The 24,437-nt window shown below is 41.3% G+C and overlaps 1 protein-coding gene across 1 annotated transcript in view; it reads left to right on the top strand.

Annotated features, from left to right (window-relative positions):
- The window catches only part of AK5 (adenylate kinase 5), an 88,674-nt gene that overhangs the window by 62,485 nt on the left and 1,752 nt on the right, over positions 1–24,437 (top strand). The window contains exons 9-13 of the mRNA XM_081868351.1: positions 6,450–6,492; positions 7,773–7,817; positions 19,230–19,393; positions 20,225–20,341; positions 23,459–23,650. Coding sequence (XP_081724477.1) covers positions 6,450–6,492; positions 7,773–7,817; positions 19,230–19,393; positions 20,225–20,341; positions 23,459–23,650 — 561 coding nt within the window. The remainder of the gene's footprint in view (positions 1–6,449; positions 6,493–7,772; positions 7,818–19,229; positions 19,394–20,224; positions 20,342–23,458; positions 23,651–24,437) is intronic.

Consider the following 24,437-nt stretch of genomic DNA (forward strand, 5'->3'; position numbering starts at 1 on the left):
AAATGGGACTTACTACTAGTTCTTAGTAATCCTACCTACGATTGCATCCCTAGGACCAAACTAGATGTTGAATACAGCCACATAGCATTATTCCCATCAGTCCTCATACCTACAAACTAACTTGGCTAAACTAGCTTTAAAGGGCTTGGTGTCTGTGAAGAGTCAGCTGAAGGATTCCAGCTGAGCAGTCAACTTGGTGCAACCATGCAGCCTAGATTGCATCCTTTCCCTAAAGCAGCAGTTCTCAAACTTTGTTTTTCCTCATACCATTTGAAAATTGTTGGAGGTCTTGGAAGAACTTTTTTTTAAAAAAAAATCAAAGCAGATACATTATCCATATTTCTATTTTAAAAAAAATATTCAGAGTTGGGAACATCATCCAGACTAGTGCTGCATTATGAAAACAATGGGCACTAGGTTAGGGTCTTGTCAACCCGTTCAGTAATCTAACTGTGGAAGAAGAAGAAGAAGAAGAAGAAGAAGAAGAAGCAGCAGCTTTATTCTTGGGTGTTCTGCAAGCAGCAGCTTTATTCTTGGGTGTTCTGCAAGCTTTTTGCAGACCCTTTTGCAGCTAAAATGCCCTTAGCACATACAAGTACTTTCTTGTGTAAACTGGGGCACATTTCCTCCCAGAACATAGCGCATTAGTGTGCATTGAAGGCCATTCCAAGTTTCAAGAGAAGCTTGTGGAGCAGCATGGAGAATTCTTTCAAGAAGTTTCTCTGTGTACATGTACTTAATGGCGGTATCTTAGATTATAGCCATCATAAGCAACTTCTAACGCCTGCCATGTACTCTCTATATAGTATACAGTATAGCTCTCTAGTTTTCACAACCTCATTGTTTATTTTCACAACAGCCGTTATCTAACCAGAATGCCGACCACATTTTGACTAGAAAATAAAAACCTCAGGGGACACTTATTAATGACAGCCAAGACAAAATACCTTTATAAATATATTATAAGGCACTTAAAAAAAACAAAAAAAAAACAGACCCTGTCCTGGAATACTAAATTATGGTAAGAGATCTATTAAAGTGCATAAACAATCTGTTCATCTTAAGTTACCATGGGAACTGGCAAGACAAAAAAAGAGAATTCTATATGCAAAGAACTATAGTTTGCCTTGGAGAAATTCTGCTTTTAATTTTACTTAGGCATCATAGTTTTGTGGGTTTCCTGCATTTGCATTTGCATTTTTGTTTTTGCTCTTATTATTATTATTATTTATTTCATTTCTATACTGCTTTATAATGCTCTTAGGGCATTATAAAATGGGGTGCTGTGGTGGAATATCTGCTGTTCAATAATGACATTTTCCATTTGAGAGTTTGTTAGCAAATAAAGCATCATGTGGAATGAGATCTGTGCTTGAAATTTAGAATGAGAGAGTACATACCAAATTAAGTTTTTCTAGTGGTGTTTGAGGTGATATCTTTACAGCATTGTTAACATCACTTAGTGCCCTTCCTATATGGTTGTCTCCTGCACTTCATTGGTGCAGTAATGAATTGATGTTCTGATCCTGTGCATAGACACATAGATAGTTCCCACATCATCACCTCCCTCTGCGAGAGAGCTACTGACACATGGCATGAGGTGCACACACATGACCCAGGCAATCCAGCATGATAACATACAGAGTTACTGGTGTGATGTAGGCTCTGTACACATTACACATTTAAAGCACAGTTGAAGAACTTTCCCCCTTCAAATAATTCTGGGTACTGTAGTTTACCTCTCACAGAGTTATAATTTCTTGAAACTTAGCAAACCACAGTCCTCATAATTCTTTCGAGGGTGGAAATGTGCTTTAAAGGTATAGTATGTACGCAGCTATGAAGGAGCAACTTGAACTACCTTTATGTCATGGTTTCTGTGGCAAAGCTATTATTCCATATGACTCAGTGTCCGAATTAGGTCTAAAACAGAGGTTAGGGATCTTGAAGAAGAATAGCAGGAATCAAACAGTGATAGGGCAGAGAGCCAGGGGAATAACAGAGAAAGGGTAACAGAGAATGAGAAGCAGTCAGTGGGCTATGCTGGTGTTGGTTGGTTGTTGATGTGCCCATTTCTACAGGATCTTATGCTTTTGAAAAATCCTTTTATCTTATTTTTATTTTATTTTGAGCATGCAAATAAAAACCACTTTTCTTCATGGAACTCAAGGCAGCTCTAATGGTTTCCCATCCAGACAGTGACTAGACCTAGGCCTTCATAGTTGTGGTGCCTGTTTCAGGACCGTCATCGTATGGTCAAATAAAATGTATTCAGATGGCAAGATGAAACTATTGTTTTAATCCAAAGTTATCTGTAGAATTAGAGGTTGTTGTTAGGTACCGTATTTTTCACTCTATAAGTCACACCAGAGCACAACACGCACCTAGTTTTTGGAGGAGGAAAACAAGAAAAAAAATATTCTGAATCTCAGAAGCCAGAACAGCAAGAGGGATCGCTCGCAGTGAAAGCAACAATCCCTCTTGCTGTTCTGGCTTCTGGGATAGCTGCGCAGCCTGCATTCACTCCATAAGACGCACACACATTTCCCCTTACTTTTTAGGAGAGAAAAAGTGAGTCTTATAGAGCAAAAAATACGGTATTTAACACATATTTTTTGTATCCTTCAAATGACACAATTACTGAGCTCAGAAGCATAATAAAATCTCTGCCTGAGGCAGACCTCCAGCTATTTCTAGAACTACTAGCAACTAAATTCAAGCAGCTTTGCACTGTTTTGAAGTCAAATGCCCATGAACCTATGATCAGATTTGCTCTCATTGTAACAAAAACACATAGCAATGGGATACTAAATACAGATCTGTAAACAGCAGACTAAAAGTAATGGATGAATTGAATGATAGAGAAAGGAAGCTATAAAACAGAGAGGTGATGACTGAGAAGGCTAGGTTCAGAGAGAAGCCATTCTGTATTTTATTCTTTTCCAACTTAATAATGGAGGGAAGCCTTGGCTGCCTGAAAAATAGATTGGCGAGGACTGACACATTGCCTGCTCTCATGAACCTTCATACCTAAATTTGAAAGGTGTATGCAAAAGTGAAAGTTAGAATAATGGACATTTATTTAATAATGCTTAAAACCTCTGTTCAAAACAGATCCATACAAGTTTTCTGCAAACATTGCATTTGTTTTGTGAATTTAGTTATGAGGCACACAAATCACCACTATTGACCCCCTCGGGGTCCCTTCCAATTCTACAATTCTATAATTCTATGAAACCAGCTACAACGTCTGAGTGGTTGTATTTCATCTCACCGCAACATGTATGATTTGCTCTCAGTGTCTGGTTACAATAAAAGGCAACTCAAATTTCATGCGGCAGTTTAAAAAGGGCAGTACTATAAGGTATTTATTGTTTGTAAAAGAAAAGGGCTGGTTTATGGCCAAAATAAAAATATATTACTGAAGCTTAAAATTTATTTTGTAATTAGCATGCCAAAAGTTCTTCTGCCATCCTCATCATCAGCATAGCTGCAAAGACAGAATCATATCTATGCTGCTATTGAAATTGTACAGTTTACTATATACTTTTTTAAAAAAACAAGGTCAGCTAAAGCTATTTCTTCACACTTAATTTTTAATTTCTCTCCCTCTTTCTCTTTCCTTCCCTCAAGTGTAAGCCTGAGGACAAGGCCTGTGTCCTTTTATCTTATGTACCTTCTTTGTTTTTGTACGTGCTTTAGAATAATAGAAATAATAGAATTACTAGTAAATCAAGCCTAGCAGTAAGTATAGACAGAACTATTCTTTCATGGACGCAGTGCTTCAGCTGTTGGAGGAGAAAGTGCTCTGACTTTATGCTATTTTCAATAGCATGTTATCTATTAGTCACATTAAGGAACAATCATCAAGTTTTTTTATAAGCAATTAGAAAGAGAGCTTGCATGAGAATGGTGAGAGCATGATACGCTAATTGCCCTTGCTTGTGTGGTTTATACAGAGTTATATTTCTTTCACAGCTTTCCTGTTCAAAATTAGAATCATTGGTAGTACCAGGTTTTTATGTCTACCTTCAAAAGAAAAACATCTACGGTCACAACATTAGGGGGAAACTATGGGCAATATTCAACTTAATCTTTGTACTAGAGGAACCCAATGCAATGAGGCCTGCTATCTCCTTGGGCTGCGTGCCCCCTGTGTCCTCCCCAGTTCTGCTCCTGGCTGTCAAGAGAAACCCCCTACCCAAACAGCAGATGGGGAGGGGGTGGGATAGAGGGAAGCTTGCATTGACTGAGCAATCTCCTTAGCACTTTGTTGAATACATCCCTATGCATTCCACTTCAAAGTGTCAGCTGGAGTTCTTGAAAAATACAAACACAACTGAACAGATACAATTATCATATTGAAAACTATACAAATTAAGACTTGGAGAGCACCATAGTCACCCTTATTTTAATGTCTGCCTCTAGAAATTTTGCAGGCTGCATTGGTAGTGCCTGATTATTTTGGTCTGCAAGGAGAAAAGTCACTTAGAAGTCAGGTGTTTGTCTTGGATGAGATGATAATAATGATGTTAGCAATTTTATGCATGTAGTTCCGTATACAAGTAGCTGTTTTAGCAAAACAGCAGTGCATGAAGCAGTGTTTCAGTATTTCCACCTGCCTACAAACAAACACAATTTTGGAATGGAGTTCTCTTAAAATGCTGAAGGCAGTACACTCAATCGTCTGTATTTTAGAATGGTTAGATTTTGTGGATTCAGTACCACTGTATCAGGAAGACTAGGTCAGAAACTACCATACCAGGGACCTAAGTTTCTTAGAGCAGACAGATTGTTTAGTATCAAATAGATGCAGCCTCAATAGATTCCTTGCTTTGCTAACACCTAGAGTCAGTAATGGTTGTGATGAAAAGTCAGAAAAACATTGCCTTAAATTAATGGCTTTCGCTGAGCTTCTCTCATGTAAATCAGTTATAACTTAGGGAAACTAGACAAAATGGGATAAATTCAACTGACGCCAATACTTAAATATTTTGAAATATTTGAGCCTGTGTGAAAATAGAGAGATAACCAGTTTCTGCTAAAAATCAGCTTTTGAAACACATCCTGGTATAGAAAAAAAAGGTCTAAAGTATTTAAGAATCTAGGTTCAAGCACTGCAGGTATAACATTTTAACCTTTTGTTCAGAAAAATACATTAAAATTGTGATATTCTACATAGCTTTTTTTACCACATATTCCTGTTGAGCTAACCATGCTCGATATGATTTAAAAACTATGCAAAAGTATTTGAAGACACTAGGTGGTATAAGACAAAACCATATTCAGAGACAACCCTTTGGTATTAATGAACTTAGGTTAGTCACAGCTAATCTAAGTCCATTAACTTCAGGGGGTCTGCTCTGCACATAACCTAGCCACATGCCACCCTCTAACTTGTTTAATTACCTTTTCCTCCCAATTCTGTTTTATTTGAGAGGCGGGGAGTGACATATAGAGAACTCTGAGTTTTACAGTGCTTCACCTCAAGGTTTGTTTTTGACAGTATTCAGAAATGCTGCCAACAATTTTCCAGGGCCTGCTTTTATCTGGGACTGAACACCATCATCTGTGTACAGTACAGCAGAAACATTTTTTGTGACTGACTTGGGCACATGATTACAGGAGATGATAAAAATTCAACAGTGCTGTTGACATACAGATTGAACAGGATAGGTGCTTGTGCAACCTTGATGAAACCCTTTTGAGGATGGCAGAGAAGCTATAAGATACCTCTCTGACATACTTTATACCTTCAGCCAGATATTATTATATTAAAAAATAATTATAAGATGAGTATTTTACCTAACAACAGCAGAGTCCTATCTCAGCTTTCATAGTTCGTATATAGATTTTATTTTTAACCGTTCAGTTTAAATCAGTTTCTTTGATTCAAGAAACCTGTGGGCAGTCCTTTGTGGTTTTCCAAGATTAATTGCTTCCACACAGAAATTGTCAAGAGAAGAACATCACAAGATAGCCTGGCCCTTAGTTCTTAGAGGGCTAGAGGGGAAGGTCAGTCCGTGAACTCCAGTTGATAATGTTCAAATTGGTTGATACATTTTAAAAGAATAGCGCTGCTTTCAGCTTCATAATACGGGCGTTGCTGCTCCATGCAACATGGTTGACCTAGAAACATCCTTTTTTGTGGGATGCTAATCATTATGCACACTGACTGCCTCCGTGCTACTCAACTGTACTGTAATAGACATGCTGGAATTTCTGACACGACACACATTGCAGTCATGCTCTGCAGCAGTAAATAAGTATACTCAGCAGACGTTCATTTGAAAGTGCTGTCTCAAAAAGCAAATATAGGACAGTGGAGTGGGATTAGCATTGTCGCCAATATGTTAAAAGGGTCTTTACTATTGATAAGAATAGATAATAGATGCTGGTGCATGAAGATATAGCCCATAAATAACATTTTCCAATATGTTAATTGACAGGCATTTGACCAGTCATGCCTTTCTGGACCTGAGAATATGGGAGGTGAGTTTTACCAGCTATCCTCTACTGTAATAAATGTTGACAGAATGTTCCCTGCGTCTGTAAGCCACAATTCATGAGAAATTTAGGCTACATTGGAAGATTGCACACTGCAGCTTCCACACTTCAGCATAATTATATTGTATTGTGGAATTTGGATGACTGTGGTTTTGGGTGTGTTTTTTTAAGATACTGTATATGTTTTAATGCATTGTTGATGTATTATCAGACAATGTCAACCTGAGTTCCCTCAGGAGGAAGGGCAGTATATAAATATAATAAAAAATTTGAGAAAATATAATATGAGCACATGCATAGCAACCTGTAGAGCACACTGTTACATCAGAATTCTCCACCATTAATACCAAGAGGTCTGTAAAGGTCAGAGTTGTGGGTGTCAGGATATGCACCTGTTGATGCCCAGTGGGACTTCCTAATTTGGCTTAAGAAATTAAGGGTAAGATCTTGGTTCCATTCGAGCCTTCGAGGCTGGTTATGTTATAGTAAGTCCCTCTTCATGTATGCATAGGGTTAAGGTTTCTTCTGAACAGCTGTGGTTGTGTCTTTGCTTGGGTAAAGAATGAGCTGCTGTTCAAGAAAAGAAAAGGCTGTTGTGTATAGATCTCTTTCGATATACTTGTCTGGAATGCAGCTAGTGACCAGTGAAGTCTGGATGTCAGACTGAACTTAAACCAAAAGTACCCCCCAAACACACACATACACACACATACACAAATGTGACGAAATGAATATGAACTCTGACAAATGTAAACAAAGCTTTTTTTAAAGGGAGGCACACACTACGAACTATTCTTAACTCAAGAACACTTTATTCATGGATGGTCATTTTTCATCTTAATATTTTGTGTGCACACAAAAGAGCTGTGAGTGTTCTCATGCATTAAATATGTATTTTATCACAGCTACAGTAACAGCTATGAAACTATGACTGTGAACTGTTCCTTCAATAAAAGAAATGTCTAGTTAGAAATTCAAGCTTGGTGTTTTGTTTTGTTTTGTTTTGTTTTGTTTTGTTTTGTTTTGTTTTGTTTTGTTTTGTTTTGTTTTGTTTTGTTTTTAAAAAAATTTAAGCTGCATTTGTATATTCACTTGCCTGTGAATAGTTCCCATTCAATTCAATGTTTCTGAGTAAGCATAAACTTATTATAAAGTGTGATAGATAAGCATAAACATATTGTTAAGTGTGTTATAATTATACACAGTTTTATACGTAGCAACACTTATTGCTAGAAGTCTTTTCAATTCTTTTCCACTTAATTTAGGTTTTACGGAAGACCTGAAGAAATCAAAAATAATTTTTGTAATAGGTAAGTAGGAACTTCATACCCCACTCTCCCATAGGCAGCTAGCATTTCTTAAGGCCCACCACCACATCAAAAATTCTTCTGGCAGCTACCACGAAATTATAGGTATACAGCTAGTTTAGATAACTAGGTGTTTCCAAATGCTGGACCGTTTAGTGGTGGTAGCCCTCACCCTCTCCTATCTGGGGGCAATACTTACATCGTACGGTAGATGGATGAAACAAACTGCATCTGTTGGGGAATCGTATACATAATTTCTGAAAGGGGACCGTTAATTACATCCTAAGGCACGTGGCTGAAACTTGTGTCATAACAATTTCCAGTGCTTTTTCTAGAAAAAGAGGTGCTGGAACTCACCACGAACTCCTCCATTGTTCTCTTATAATGGCAATGGCACCTGCCTGAGAGGTGCCGGAACTGAGTTCTGGCTGGAAAAAAATCCCTGGCAATTTTCATTGTACTACATTTGTGGGATGGGAGATGATGGGTGGCTTGAGGATGAAGCATGAGAAGGAACAGAGAGCTTGTGCGGGGGTATTCTGGAAGTTGTATATAATTAAAGGTAAAGGTACCCCTGCCCGTGCGGGCCAGTCTTGACAGACTCTGGGGTTGGTGCGCCCATCTCACTCAAGAGGCCGGGGGCCAGCGCTGTCCGGAGACACTTCCGGGTCACGTGGCCAGCGTGACAAAGCTGCATCTGGTGAGCCAGCGCAGCACACGGAAACGCCGTTTACCTTCCCGCCAGTAAGCGGTCCCTATTTATCTACTTGCACCCGGAGGTGCTTTCGAACTGCTAGGTTGGCAGGCGCTGGGACCGAGCAGCGGGAGCGCACCCCGCCGCGGGGATTTGTATATAATTACCCCCCCCCAAAAAACCTTTCCATAACTGATTAAAAAAAATGTACGCAATAGTATTGCTTTCTAAAGCCAAAAGATAATTGTTTACTCTGAATTTATTGCTAAGGTGGTTGATAATTTCAGAAGTGATTGTTAGTAATGATAATGGAAATTGTCATGGCTTGCACCACCTTAAATAGTCCGATTTAGGATTGGCCCCATATAAAACAACCAGATTAGCTCTTTTACAGTGCAGGAAGAGGGTATCTTGAATTAGAACCAACCATCTCTCTGAACTGTTTACACTGTGGGCAGCTTGAATATTCTAGGTTAAATTTACAGGAGAATTGTGATCATGTTGTGTCATTCCATAAATAGAGCATAGCTATTTATTTATTTCATAAAATTTATACAATGCTTGATTGTAAAAAACAACAACCCTCAAAGTGGTTATGAAGAAAGAGTTATTAGTAGGTATTTTGATCAGTTCCCCCTCCCCCCAATCAAGGCTGGCTATACATTATGTTGCTTTTCAACATTCCACATTTTTAAAAAGACAGAATCCAGATGGATTGTCCGTGAATCATAAAAGTCAATATAACTTCATAACTTTTTCCGAGTTGTTATACAAGAGTGAGATACTCCACATGGTAGTTGTTTTATAGCTAATAGCAATAGTAATAATAATTTATTATTTGTACCCCGCCCATCTGGCTAGGTTTCCCCAGCCACTCTGGGCGGCTTCCAACAAAGATTAAAAACACATTAAAATGTCACACATTAAAAACTTCCCTGAACAGGGCTGCCTTCAGATGTCTTCTAAATATCAGGTAGCTGTTTATCTCTTTGGCATCTGATGAGAGGGCATTCCACAGGGTGGGAGCCACTACCGAGAAGGCCCTCTGCCTGGTTCCCTGTAGCTTAGCTTCTCGCAGTGAGGGAACTGCCAGAAGGCCCTCGGCGCTGGACCTCAGTGTCCGGGCAGAATGATGGGGGTGGAGACGCTCCTTCAGGTATACTGGGTCAAGGCCGTTTAGGGCTTTAAAGGTCAGCACCAACACTTTGAATTGTGCTCGGAAACGTACTGGGAGCCAATGTAGGTCTTTCAGGACTGGTGTTATGTGGTCTCGGCGGCCATGAATAGGCAATGAACTTAGAACCGAACCCCAAAGTTTTGTTTTGCTATAAAGAATAGTTATTATATTAGTATATTAGATCCAGAGAATGAGGTCCAGTTCACACATGCATATGTATCTCCTGATTATTCAACATCAGATTGTTACCTGATGTTGGAGATTGATATCATAACTATTTCTGTGGTGTTTGTTCTACTTGCACACATATGGTAACTGTCACTGGATGCTTCAGTCATCATAACAGGCCTGCGACTCTGGTTGCTGTTAGAGAAAAGATGGGCTTGCTTTGGTTGGAGGTAGCATGATTCAGAACCTAACCTGCTTCTTTCTCAAAAGGCACCATGTGGCATTCATGCTAAAACTCTCAACTATTCTTATTTTTTTTGCTCCTCATACAATTCCACGATGCATCAGGCATACAAAGTCCTGAAAAGATGGGGAAGTTGCTATGGCAATTGCCAACACATCGTAAAGGGGGTGGGAATATGCATCCTCTTCTTTGGAAAACACCTGAAATGCTGTACTATGCAGTAGAAGAACGGTTCTGGCTTTTTGTGTCTCAGAATGGAATGGGGGAAATGTTTCACTAGAACCATGTTTGCATTAGTTGGACGAAAATAAACACACATCTTTAGCAAGTAACTCCAGAAATTTCACCTGTGAAATGTGATTCTGTCCCCTCCCCCTGCAAACTATGTTGCATTTCTGCTTTAACTGAACCAGACTCATTTCCTTCTGAGTGGACGTGCACTGTTATTCTGTGAGCAATTCTGGCATGCATCTTGTGTGACTGGCCATTGCTATTAATATCCAGATATTTTAAACTGTTGTCTAGAGCAATCCGAACTCCACCCCGCCACCACTAAGCTGGCATGGCTTTGGAGTGGCAGGGCCTCGACCACATCTGCAGCAGCCCTGCTGTGCCCAGGGAGTGCAAGGTGGGGGAACAGGCAGGTCACTGCACCAGCCCAGAGTTGGTGCAGTGATCAAACCCCAATGCCATCACAACTCATGATGGCAGCAGATCTAGCCAGCAGCGGAGCATATGCCCATGCTGCCGAGGGCGGGCATGCTCCCGAGGGGGGCAGGGCATGGAGGGTGCCCTCCCAGGCGCAGTATAGCCACTTGGGTGCACGGAGCAGCGCACATGCCCTACAGCCAGGAGCGGAGTGAGCCAGCAATGGCAAATATTTGGCACGCCACCTGCCCACAACTCCCAAGTCTCCCTTGATCTGTCAAAACAAAGGGTAAGGGGGGGATGCCGCCGGCAGCATCCTGCCTTTCCCCAGCGGCTCTAGGTAGGCTTGGGAGTCATGGCCAGGTGGCGTGCCAAATATCAGCACCCCTCAGCGAAGACACCTGGGGCGGTGCGCCCCCACCGCCCACCTTCCTCCGCCCCTGGGGCTAGCTAGATCCCAGGCTGTCTTGGCCTTGTCCCCACCCAAGGCTGGAAGAGAGACACCTCTGCTCAACTGACCACACTGTTGCCAAGTGCAAATAGGGTTTGGATTGTTTTGTAAAATATTAAATTGCAACAGTAGCTATTTTGGCGCATGGGCCATTTGAAGCTTCCAGAACTCTTTGCTATGGTGACAGGTACCGGGAATGCTGATGGCATGTGTTGCCATAGCAACTCACCAACTTGTTTCTGTCAACCACATTTTCAGAATGTTCTAGAATCAGCTGAGAATTAAAGTTCTGCTTTTTTGCCTCACTAGTCAATCCTTGCTGGTCAATTCTGGCCATTTCTCTTTGTTCCTGGTCTTGTGCATAGTTTCACATATCATAACGCACTGGCAAAATTGTAGAGCCAGTGCGGTATACTGGTTAGACAGAGTATTAGGTTGGGATCCCTGCACAGCTTCCTGGGGCAGCCACAGTTGAACTTCCCTTATTATTTATTTAGAAATGTTAACGTCTCCCTCTTCCACTGTTAAGCCTTGAATGCAGCTTACTGTATTGAAAGAACAATATAAAGATAAAAATCCCAATGAAACTCAAGTAGAATAGTACAAGAAAAGAAAGGAGAAAAGATATTTCAGGGAATGCTTAGGCAAATAAAGCAGTTATAAATTGGCAAAGCTGGTGCTGCACAGACAGGATGCTACCACAAAAAATCCCTGTCACCCATTCCTCCCCACCGTGGGCCCAAGCAGTAAAGGAAGTGGCTGTTTGAGCAAGACATCAGAACCTAGTCCCAGCAAATAGCTAGGTTTGTATAAGAGAAGGTTGTCCTTCATAAACTCTGATCTGAAGCCATTTAGAGCTTTATAGGGCAAAACCAGCATTTTCAGTGGTTTCCAGAAAAAAAACTAGAAGGCAATGTTTTTTTTTAAATGCACATTTAAATTTAAGATAAAAGAGTTGAGCAAATGATTTCATAATGAGATGCTACTTTAGGAAGAAGTTTTAAAACTAAACTGATAGATATTCTTTCCCCCTTCTGGATGTTAAGGGAGAGATGGGCTAATTAAAAGATTTGGCAGTAATTAACTGAAAATGCAGTCTAGGAGCCAAATAAATTAGGCAGCTGTCCTGCTATTCCAGTCTAAGAACCCAGTATAAAACTTGAAGCTGGAAGCGCAAATATAAGAGAGCCAGTTATAACAGGCACATGTGTTTATGCACACAAATCCAAATGTTCAAAGCTTGTGTATTTTCCCCTACTTTTTTTTGTTAAAACCCACACCAGAAACAAGGAGTCGATTTCCCTCCCACTTATGCCTCTTTCCCCAATCAGCCGAGAATGCCTGAGCATCACAAACTGTAAGCCAAAACAGAACAAACGCCTAAATTGGCATCCAAGCATGGTGGCTGTTGAGCTGCTATCCCAATCCCAATCTCAGTGTGTATGTAGGTGCAACTTCATTCCCAGGAATGTAGTGCACATAGACCACATCTGTGCTTGGATACGTGTGCTGTTAATCTTGTGTCCTGGGCTGGGAAACGATTTACCTTCACAGTTTAAAAAGTATCCTACTTTAGGAGTTGGGCTCAGAAAATACCTGCATGCAAAAGGGCACATATTCCCAGAAGCCAGTCCTCACTCTGCAGTCCTTTAAACTGCTGAGGTGCAATTCCCCCTCCCAATGTCTCAGAGAACATTAATCTCAGGATGGGGAAGAATTGACCTATGGGAATGTGTGCCCCCTCTGGTAGCTGCATATTGTTCTGTGTAAATATTTGCAGTGTAGTGCAAAGGCAAGAAGCAACAGATCCTGTCAGTTTTGAGGGCCAGGGCTCCCCCCCACCCCACTTTTATAAGCAAGATTTCCCTACGTGGTTCAGGAGTCTTTCGTATCTAGGGATTTATTGTTGTTGTTGTTTAGTCGTTTAGTCGTGTCTGACTCTTCGTGACCCCATGGACCAGAGCACGCCAGGCACTCCTGTCTTCCACTGCCTCCTGCAGTTTGGTCAAACTCATGCTGGTAACTTTGAGAACACTATCCAACCATCTCGTCCTCTGTCGTCCCCTTCTCCTTGTGCCCTCCATCTTTCCCAACATCAGGGTCTTTTCCAGGGAGTCTTCTCTTCTCATGAGGTGGCCAAAGTATTGGAGCCTCAGCTTCACGATAGTGAACACTCAGGGCTGATTTCCTTAAGAATGGATAGGTTTGATCTTCTTGCAGTCCATGGGACTCTGAAGAGTCTCCTCCAGCACCATAATTCAAAAGCATATCTAGGGATTACCCATGTTTTATGCGCTAGTTGCATATGCACATGCAGTATTCGCTTTACAAATATCAGTGGGACCATCCATTACTAAAATTATTCCAATATAATTAGAAAGTTATTGAAACCAAAAGAGCAGATCTTAATATAGGAGCTGTAAAGGACAGAAAATATGTCATTTTCGCAGAATGCTAATAATTCACGTGAGTCATGAAAGGATCTGGGGTTCTTTGAAAGCTTTTTCTGGATGATCAAAAGTTATCTGTGCTTTCTTTCTTTCTCTTTCTGAAAGCATTTCCAGCGAGAAATTAATTGAGATGCTGTTGAACCAAAGGGAAGATTAGTGAAAGAAACTTTTAAAGCAGCCCACAAAGTCATCGGAAATATTTTTTCTTTAAAACCTGAACTGGGCTATCTGTCAAGACAAGCTTGCTCTTTGTTTGAGAGAACAGGCTGTTTTGAGATGGGTTTGTTCGGAAAATATTTCTTTCCTTCTGCTGCTGCTTTCCTATCTCTTAATGATCAGGAGCCTGAATCAAGGAGTCAATAGTGATTCACTCTCAGCTGTTCTGCTTGGCAACCATCCCATTATGGACCAGCCACACAAACTCAGCACCTTGCAAAGAAGGATATGCATAACTCTTGTCATTTTATCCATTGCGGCTTTGCCTGCTCCCAACACAGAACCCCATAGTAAATCATTATAACAGCATGCATAGCCTCCTAACAGAAGATTTCTGGAGAGTGTTGGGTATGTTTTAGTAGTGTCAGTACTATCCAAAGATCTGCTCTTGGACATTTATTTATTTGATTCTTGGAAAAATTGCATTATAACTCCATAATTGGGTTTATGCGCTAGATGCTCAGTATATTTAAGAAAGAAAATCTATTATCTTAGTTACGAAGTGCAAGGATTAAACAGTTGTACGGCAATGAGAGCTTGTTAATACTGCACATGGGTTCACTGCCTGCCTGTTGCTTCCTTTCTGGTACCTAAAGCACAAGGGCATATTATTAGCAAAATCAATTTTGATTGCTGTGCTCTGTGTAGATGCTTTTATTGTGATTTTCCCTTTCTTGTGTGAAAGGGGCCTCAGATTTCTAGCACAGATGGGTAATGAATAAATAGAACATCATTTACCATAGTTAACTGAGCTACCGGAAAGCTATCCCTGTTTGCAATGCAGAGTAGGGTTTCCTGGGTGCATATTTTCATGTTCGCCTTATTGATCACATGCATATGTTGGATGGTCTTGGGTCTAAAGCAGAGGATTGGGATTTAGCCTTCAGTGTTTTCTTGACCCATGACCAACTGCAGCTCCATGTTACAAACACTCGACAGCACTTTTCCCACCACACAAACAAACCAGCTTCATGATAGGAAACAGTGAGGTGGCTTAGGGGAAGGGGTTGCTTAAATATTTCTTCACTCACTGCTTCTCCACACCAGGTCAGAGCCATCCATGAGGATATAACAGAATAGCACCACTTAATCACTCCTTTAATAAAAGTATCACTAGGATGTTGATATAAGCAGGTATGCTTCTAATGGTTTGCTGTATCATAAATCAGAGACAAGGTTCAATCTAGACTACCTATATGCCGCAGAAGGGAAGATAAGCAGAGGCTACAGAGTTTATGATAGGTGGACAAAACCTCTCCTCCACTTTGCTTTGGAGAACAGCCACAGCACGAATAACAATATTTGCAAACCCTGAAACACCTTTTATGTCTGTGGACTGGCTTTTGCTGCGTGGGTGGCAAGCTGCAATAGAAGAGTGGGAAGATTCAATAACTAATTCATTAATGTCACTTGAGCCTAAAGGACCCCCCGGGGTTTCTTACAACAACCAAAACACAATTCAGTAAAAATATCAATATAATACTATTAAAAAAGAGAGTTTATAGAGCAATCTTAATTCTGTGCCTGGGGAACAGCCACTGTTCCAAAGTCCTGCCAACCAGGGGAAGAAGGTGGAATTTATTTGTTGCACCAGTTTCAGGCTTGGACAGCTGAGGGGCGTGAATCAGGTCCCTCACCTGAGAATGGAGCAGCATAAAGGATCTAGAAGATCCTTGGCTGGCCCGTCTCTGCTTCTACCAGTGGGAAGACCCCTGGGTAGAGGTCAGTTCTGCATTGCAGCAGAGCCTCCCCACCCCCCGGTAGCTGTCAGAGAGGTACCCGCCTTTCCTTCTTCCCCACCCAGCCATCAACATCAGAGGGTTAGGATGGCTTCCCTAATAACCAGTTTAAGTCTCCTTTATGGATATAATTTTTCCCCCACAGCAAAGAGGCTCAAATTAAGCATTAATTCATCAAAACCTACAACATTCAATACAGTACAAAACACATCAAACAAATTCAAATAGGACAAAATAATCAGTACAGCAAGCATCAGATAAATTCAGTTACTATAATGAAATTATAAATAATATAACAAGAACAGAGCTTAATCAAAATTAACAGGCAATAGTCTAATCCATACTATTAGTTGTAGCCTTGCTGCACTCCAAGAGACTGCAAGCAGCCTTATTTAAATAAAGTTCAGGTGTTCTGGCTGCTAGTTTTGCTCTTACAAGACAACATGACTGAGCCTCAGCTACTTAGCTTGTATATGAAGCAAGATAGTGAGGCATTAATTGTTGGTGTCTTTTATTTCCCTAGTGGCCCATTGTAATCTTACTGCCATTTATCACAAATGGCCCTCACCAAATGAGCTGCTCTGACTGGGCCCAGAGCTAGGATCCACTCATAGTCTACCTTGTGAAAAAAATGTGTTAAGCCATCCTCAAAAGTTATCGCATGCATCACAGGAGGACAGCTTCCTTAATGCCCTTGCTCTGCATGTCAAAGCTTCAGTCAGCATCATGACAGCTTCTCAGCCAGCCCAGTCAACTCTTCTCCCTTTTCTTTACAATTGTTTCTTTGCAATTATTTCCTTGCAAAATAATAATAATATAGGAGAGAGCATGAAATGTATCAAAAACCAATACATGTTTCTACTTCATCTTAAATGTTAATCCATTGTCTATTTGATCTCAGTGTATCATTTCTCATCCTTCTTACTTCTATGCTCTCCTTTGTTGTTGAAGGAACTAAATCCAAGGGTGCGTTGCAAAACGTATACCACAACAGCATAGTATTCTATTGATATTCCAGATGCAGGTGAATGTCGTGACGAGTTTATTGGTTGGTGGCCATTATTCACACACTGCCTTAGGAAGGAAATGCCAAATCTGCAACAGATTTCCAGCTGAGTTAAATCTTCAGAGCAGATGTATGCTATTTATTATTTATGCTTTAGTAGCAGCTGGAGACTCTGTTGTGCCAGGCTTATTACAAGAAGTTATTTTCCGAAGAGCTAAGGTGCAGACAACAGCTAGTCCCCAATTCAGTCTGCAGGACTATGCTCACACAGCAGCATACCTAACAGGGACATCATACAAGGCCACCAGCAACCCGTTGCTTTTGCATAATCTTTATTTAGGGTCTGCATTCCTGAAACTTGCAAAGAAACCAGGAGTGGTATCCGAATAATGTGTCCCATCAGTGCAAGGATTTACACTTGCACAACTTTTGCCCTGTCTTGCTCCACCCCTCCTGTGTATTTTCTAGGGGTTCCCCATCTCAACTGGCCTTGGAGTCTAAACCTATGCACACTTACTTTTTCTGGGTTCAACTTTCTAGTGGGTACATGTAGCATTGCAGGCTTGATTTTTCTCTAAGTAGGATGACAGCTCGAGTCCAAACAGGAAAGAAAAAAAACAACCATAAGAGGGATCCTAGGAAAAGACAAGAGTCCCCGTGTCTACAGACTCCTTACCCTTAAAGTGGAGGGAAGCAGAAGATGCTGGCAAAACTGAGTAGTTATAAGGAATGCATCAGTCCTGTCATGTGAGAACAGCATTCATCTCAGTCCTGCTGACCTTATTTTTAGTCAATGCATCCATCTTTGATCTCAAGCAATTCCAAGCAAGAGGGGGTGAAAAACCTTTAATAGAACATAGAACCAGTTTCAAATCCTCTTTTATTTATATTCTTGAAGAGGAGGAGAAGGTATTCCATAACTGAAAAGTTGCATATGCTTTGCAGAAACAAGAAAGAAATGAGAAGGAAAGGTCAGTTCCACAGCACTGACGGAGCTTTTGAGCTTTTTTAAATCACATTGTGGATAAGCATTTTGGGCTCTTTTCTAAGGTACAGGTTATTATTACTGTAAAGGAACTGGCAGAGGGAACAAAAAACATAAAATAATTCTGTCTATTAGATCTTGTTTCTTGATTATCAGGTTCCTCGTTTTCCAGAAGAGAAGAGGCAAGTTTTCACATCTAGTCTTTGTAACAAGACATGCAGTAGTAGCAATTAGCTGTCTCCTCTCTGCTGGTCTCCGTTTCTCATCTGGGCACTTGCAATTACTGGTTTTCTTATTACAATGCATCTGTCCAAGAGAGTAACGGGCACCAGCAGCCGCCCTATATAACCACCACATAGAGTCACAGTGACCATCATTTCTCAGCAAGTGACTAGTATTTATAGAAGTGTGTATGTGATTTATCACAAGTAAATGTATAAAAGACAGTAATCTCTCCTCTGCTGGAACATTGTAAAACTGACATATGCAATAATTTTGCTCATGGTGATTACTGAGTAGATGTGTTTCTCCAGAGACGAGAATTGAGGTACCATAGAGAGTTACATAAATCTGGCAGGGCTTTGTTTCCGCAGCTTGAATGAGCCCATGGTGACTGCCTGCCTCCGGGCCACTAGTCTCTTCTTCTGTCACCCAATGGGTGGGAGGCCGGAGGAGCTGTCATAAGAATCATAGTCATTTTATTTATGTTCCACATTTTCCACAAACACATTGTGCTCACAAGAGATGCACAATAAACGGACAATTTAAAAACAATAGCTAAAGTAAATACGAATTATGACACAGTTTAAAGTTTGACAATTAGCTGTTTAAACACATCAAAAGTCGGTTAACAACATCCAATACTAAGAACACAAATGTTAAACCCACATTGTGGAATCCATTCAACAGGTCATATGAAGAGAGCTAACGAAAGATGCACAGCTCACATCATTCTAGTTGTAAAAAAGGATGTTAAAACTAACAAAACTGAGCTGTCCTTAGCAGCAACCTCCTGCCAAGCCAAACACCCCTTTTTTAAAGCCCAATTTGTGTCTAGATGTGTACTCACACACATTCTCACTGGGTTGACAGTCAGTAATGCATGTCGTGTTTTTTCCTTGTTGTCCCTGCTCTGAGCAGTGTATCAGGCTGTTTACTGGGACTCACCTGCAGCAGCAATACTTGACGCAGCTGACGAAAACAGTGATAGCGGCAGATTAGTATCAAAACTAAGGCAGCTTTGCAGATAGGTTTTAGAAGGTTACTATTATTTGGCATCTGTCAACAGCCTAGGTGTGTTAAGGGTGAACTAGGGGAAGAAAGGGAAGAAAAACTTGTCTCATTGTCATCAAGTTTACAAAAGTGCTTGCCTGTCAGCTAGTCTTATTTCTTACAGTCAGGCAAGTGGCTGTTTAGAAGCCTGCTCTAGGGACCTCTACTTAGATATTGTTTGGGGCACTGGTATAGTTTTAAATTTTTTTAAAAAGGTTGATGGGCTTCAGTGGTTCAGCAATTCAGGAGAGCTTTATTCCAGCACTCCAAATGCCATTTTGCAGCATCTTGTTGTTTGCTGATCTGTCTCATGATGAATTGGGTTGATGTGTCTCAAACTTAAGAACTTGTGCTTGCTCACAAAGGAGGCCCAGGCTCTGGTAAAGGAACCCAGTGCGAGAAATTAGCACAGAAGTATGGATTTTTGCATCTGTCGACGGATGGTCTCATCCAGCGTGAAATGTCATCATTATCAGAAAGGAGCAGGATCATCAGAGATAACCTGGAAAGCGGCAAACTTGTACCAGGGGTAAGCTGTGATCCGGAGACGTGATGTGTCTGACAGAGAATCTGACAGACACAAAACCCAAAGAAGGAAAGAACATTTAGTGCAGTTATGACTGCCAGCTGTTTGAAAGGATGTCAGGAATGGATTGTGCAGTGGGGCTGGGCCATTTACTTGACCTCCCTCTGCCCAAGTCACAGAGACAGGGAGGAGCAGGGGCAATAGTGACAATGCAAATGTAGAATGGAACACTGGATTGGCTTTCCCAGTGGGCTTACACCACATTGACCTTGCTGCTGCCTTGCTTCTCCCCATCTTCATCTGACTGTGCAGTAGTGACTTGGCTAGAGGGAGATCAGGCAAGGGATTCAGCCCCACCACATTCTCTGCTGCTGGAATAAGTCCTCTTTCCACAACACATTTCAGAAGATCATTTGTTACTAGCCAAAGATTCCTTTGGCACCCTAAAATTCAACCACAGTATGGCACAAGAAGCATGCTTACTTCAAGGCGTCATAGGCTTTTTTTGCCTCCCTCACACTGATTTAGGCTATTTTAGAAGCTCTCTCGGCATACTATATTTACAAAGGTCCCATGCTGAGTCAGCTGTTAATCCAGCTCTGACTACGATGAGATTATTTTTTAAAACCCAGTAGTTTGGTAACTAAGCATTTTACTTCCTGTGAAAATGTGCAATGAGGATGTTGGCGCATCCTCAGCTGATAAGGGTGGGGGCGGAGCACCTGGGCCTGAAATGATGCACTAGGATTGTGAGTTTTGTCTGTGTCTCACTCCAAAGCACTGCGGTGTCAAAGTGGTTTCTAAACAAAAATTATTTAATCTTCTTCCATTAAGGATATTGTTACGGATCTCCTGAAAGAAGTTATACTTGCCAATATGGGAGGCACAAATGGGTTCCTGATTGATGGTTATCCCCAGGAGATGAAGCAAGGAGAAGAATTTGAGAGCCAGGTGAACATTTATTATTATTATTTTTAAAAGATTTTATTGGTTTACAAAAATATGTGCATTCTCACTTTTTTCAGGATGTAAAGTCTTTCCTACATATCAATTACATTTGTTACAAGACATTAATGTTGAGTACAGTATAAGGTAGGGGCGCGGGTGGCGCTGTGCGTTAAACCACAGAGCCTAGGACTTGCTGATCAGAAGGTTGGCAGTTCAAATCCCCGCGACGGGGTGAGCTCCCGTTGCTCGGTCCCTGCTCCTGCCCACCTAGCAGTTCGAAAGCACGTCAAAGTGCAAGTAGATAAATAGGTACCACTCTGGTGGGAAGGTAAACAGCGTTTCAGTGCGCTGCTCTAGTTCGCCAGAAGCGGCTTAGTCATGCTGGCCACAACCGTCAGGGGTCCCTTTACCTTTACAGTATAAAGTTGGGGAAGAAGTGAGGAGAGGAAGAGGAGTGGTGAAAATTATATTCTAGGTGAGTGAGCGTTATCACATTGTGAAGGGAAAGGCTGCAGCTTAACAGCAGAGCACTCGCTTGGAATGCAAAAGGTTCCAGGTTCCATCCTTGTCTTCTCTAGGTAGGTCTGGGGAACACTTCCATTTGAAAACCCTGGAGAGCCACTGTCAGTCTGGGTAGATCGGCCTTCCCTAACCTGGTGCCATTCAGATGTTTTAGACTACAACTCCCATCAACCCACCCAGCATGGCTGGGGACCATACTGAGCATGAGAGACTGATGATCTGGTTCAGGAAAAAGCACTTTCCTATCTTCTAATTAGGGCTGCCAGGAATTTTTTTCAGCAAGGGACCTGTGCCTCGTACTGCTGTGCAACATGCCGAAATTCATAAAAATGATGTCTTAGTATGCAGATACCCTTCAGGAAAAGCTCTGCCTGCTGAACTCTTGTGTTTAATGTTCATACATTGCATATCACTTTTTATGCACACAAAGCACACAAAATATCAATTTAGGAATGCACCGATACAAACTATTTAGAAACCGATGCATATGCAGTACAGTTTATGTTTGCCATAGAATTGTTTAAAGAAAGAAGAAACCCAGATATAAATATATAGACAAGACAGTGAGAAAAAGCACTGAGCTATTTCATTACAGATCCATATGTTTTCCATTCACATTTTGTTTTCCCTTTTGCTGATGGAGAGCTGAAACACAATAGCTCTGCTGCATCAGGGCCTTCTGATCCAGTCCTCAGGTCTCACAGTGGCCAAACAAGATGTCCATGGAAAGCCTGCAGGCAGGACCCGAGTATCCTTCCCACTTTTGTTCCCTGATAACTGGCACCAATAGCATTATCCTCCACAAATCCCTTGTCTGATCCCTTTTAAAGCCGTCCAATAGGTAGCACATTACTTGCCAGCTACTTCAGAATACCCTAAATAATTAGCTGAGATGGGTTGAGGGGAATGACGACATACATATTCCCTCCCCCCCCAGCAGCTCCTTTGAGTCTTATCTCTGTGCACCTGATGCAAACTGCGCTGGCGGGATTTCATTTAATCCTTTAATTAGGAAATACCAATGAAGAGAGCATTATTATTATTTTTACATTGTCATAAAGCACTTTTTGTACAAAGTACTGAAGATTAATCCTGTCATTATAACACCAAGAGTCATGGGCTTCACTTCCTCATCTTGGCAAAAATGGCCTCTTCCCCTTAAATAAGCGGCTCCCTCCAAGATATTACTAAATTGTTCTCTCGTCATTGTGATGTAATGTTTTAAAATATGGCATAGTTGATTGCTCAGTTCACACCAACAGTGTTATTGTGTCAGAACAACTCCTCACTAGGTCAGAGACTAATTTTTGGTACACTGGTGCCTCCTTGTGCATGAAATGAATTATGTTATCATCTGCTATATAACACTGCACGGAGAGGTGTTTTTCCATTAAAACATTATCTCAGGGCTAATTTAGATGTTGCATTTTTGCAGCTTCAAGAGTCTCTGCTTCTACACTATTTTAGTTATTATTTTCTCAAACAGCAGCTTCCAGTGCTAAATGGGCAAGCTTCTTTTGAAACAAACAGGAGTCTATAACATGGCAGGGGGTTAAGCTAGTTGTAAGAATCCTTTTACTTTACATAGTATTGCACATACCTAGAATCAACAAATTGTAGAGTTGAAAGGGACTCCAAGGGCCATCTAGTCTAACATCCTGCAATGCAGGAATCTCAACTGAAGCATCCAAGACTAATGGCCATCCAACCTCTGCTTAAAAACGTTGGCTGAAGGATAGTCCACCACCTGTTGTGGGAGTCTGTTCCACTGTTGAACTGCTCTTCCTGTCAGAATCTCCTTTCTCGTAACTTGAATCCAATGGTTTAGATCCTAGCTTCTGGAGCAGAACACAAGCTTGCTGCATCATTGCATGTGACAGCCCTTGAGATATTTGAAGATGGCTATCATATCTCCTCTCAGTCTCTTTTCCAGCCTAAACATACCCAACACCCTCAAAAGGCTTGGTTTCCAGACCCTTTATCACCTTGGTCGCCCTCCTCTGCACACATTCCAGCTGGACAATATCCTTCTTAAATTGTGGTGCCCAGAACTGGATCTTGTACTCCAGATGGGGTCTAAGGCAGAATAGAATGGTACTACTCTTTTATTTGATCAGGACACTATACTTCTGTTGATGCAGCCTAGAATAGCATTAGCTTTTTTTTGCTGCTGCACAGCACTGTTGATTCATGTTAGCTTATGGTCTACTAAGACCCATAGATCCTTTTCACATGTACTAGCAATCCAGCTGCCCCCAACTTATATTTGTGCAACTGGTTCCTGCTGCCTAAGTGCAGAACCTTACATTTCTCCCTATTGAAATTTATTTTGTTAGTTTTGGCCCAGTTCTCCCATCTATTAAAGTCTTCTTTAATCCTGAGTGTCTTCTGCAGCATTGGCTACCCCTCCCAGTTTGGGGTCATCTGCAGATTTGATGAGCATCTGCTCAATTCCTGTTTAGATTGTTCTTGAGTCACCTGTCTGAATCTCTCCTACAAAATCCATGTGGATGTTGCATTCTGACCTCATTCCCATGAGGAAGAATGCTGTGCTGTGATCAGCTCTTATATTCAGTCAATTTTCTCATTTTTTTCCAGATTGGCGAACCATCTCTGATGCTCTGCATGGACTGCTCTTCTAAGACAATGAGCAGCCGCCTTCTGAAAAGAAGCCAGAGCAGCCAGTGCTCGGATGGCAGTGAAGAAGCCATCATGAAGAGCATCCAAAATTACTACCAAGCAATGGAGCCTGTGATCACCTATTATGAAAACAAAATTCCATTGTTTAAGGTAAACCGGCTAGGCTTTGGAACTGGACTATGGTACCTTCTTCTTCTGAATACATCCAAAAGGCTAAGAGCTAATTCACATGTGCTGTAAGCATTCCAAGAGGCCATAATCCTTTCCTAGGTTTGCACCAGGGCAATGTTCAGTTCAAATATTGGTTTGGCACTTTGGAAAAGAGTTTTGTCATGGTCCAAAGCATTTTGGAGGCTGCCTGGTTCCTAAGAGCATATGAAGAACCCAGTGGGATCAGGCCAAAGGCCCATCTTGTTCTCACATTGGCAAGCCAGATGCCTATGGGAAGCTCACAAGCAGCACCCTGAGTGCAGAAGCATCTTCCTCATTTGTGATTCCCAGCCACTGGGATCCGGAGGCATAAGTGAGTCCCCTTCACTACTAGAAAATGAGGAAATAGCTATAACATTTTTCCTTTTATGACAGAAGTGGGTAACATTTGCAAGCATGTTGGCCCACCAACTTATAAGCAACTAGGTCTCAGGATTTTTGTGTTGGGCACTTTAGAAGTTAGGGTGGTTGTTGTTGTGTGTTTTTAAAGGAAACATCTGTTTCTATTTGGTAGCTCCCAACCTCTAGTATAGGGGAAGGCAGTCCCTTAGGTAACTTGGTTCCAAGTTGTGCATAGCTTTAAGAAAATCTTGAAAATGGCTCTGTGGCCTGTTAAATAGCTCAGTACTTAATATACTCAACTGCACTGTTTAACTAAAGCACTGAATAATGCCCTATTGCAGGACTATTCAAAAAGGTCACGCACACACATTCTATCCTGAAATGA

This window comes from Podarcis erhardii (genome assembly GCF_964252035.2).
Source record: "Podarcis erhardii genome assembly, chromosome: 6".
NCBI classification, from domain to species: Eukaryota; Metazoa; Chordata; class Lepidosauria; order Squamata; family Lacertidae; genus Podarcis; species Podarcis erhardii.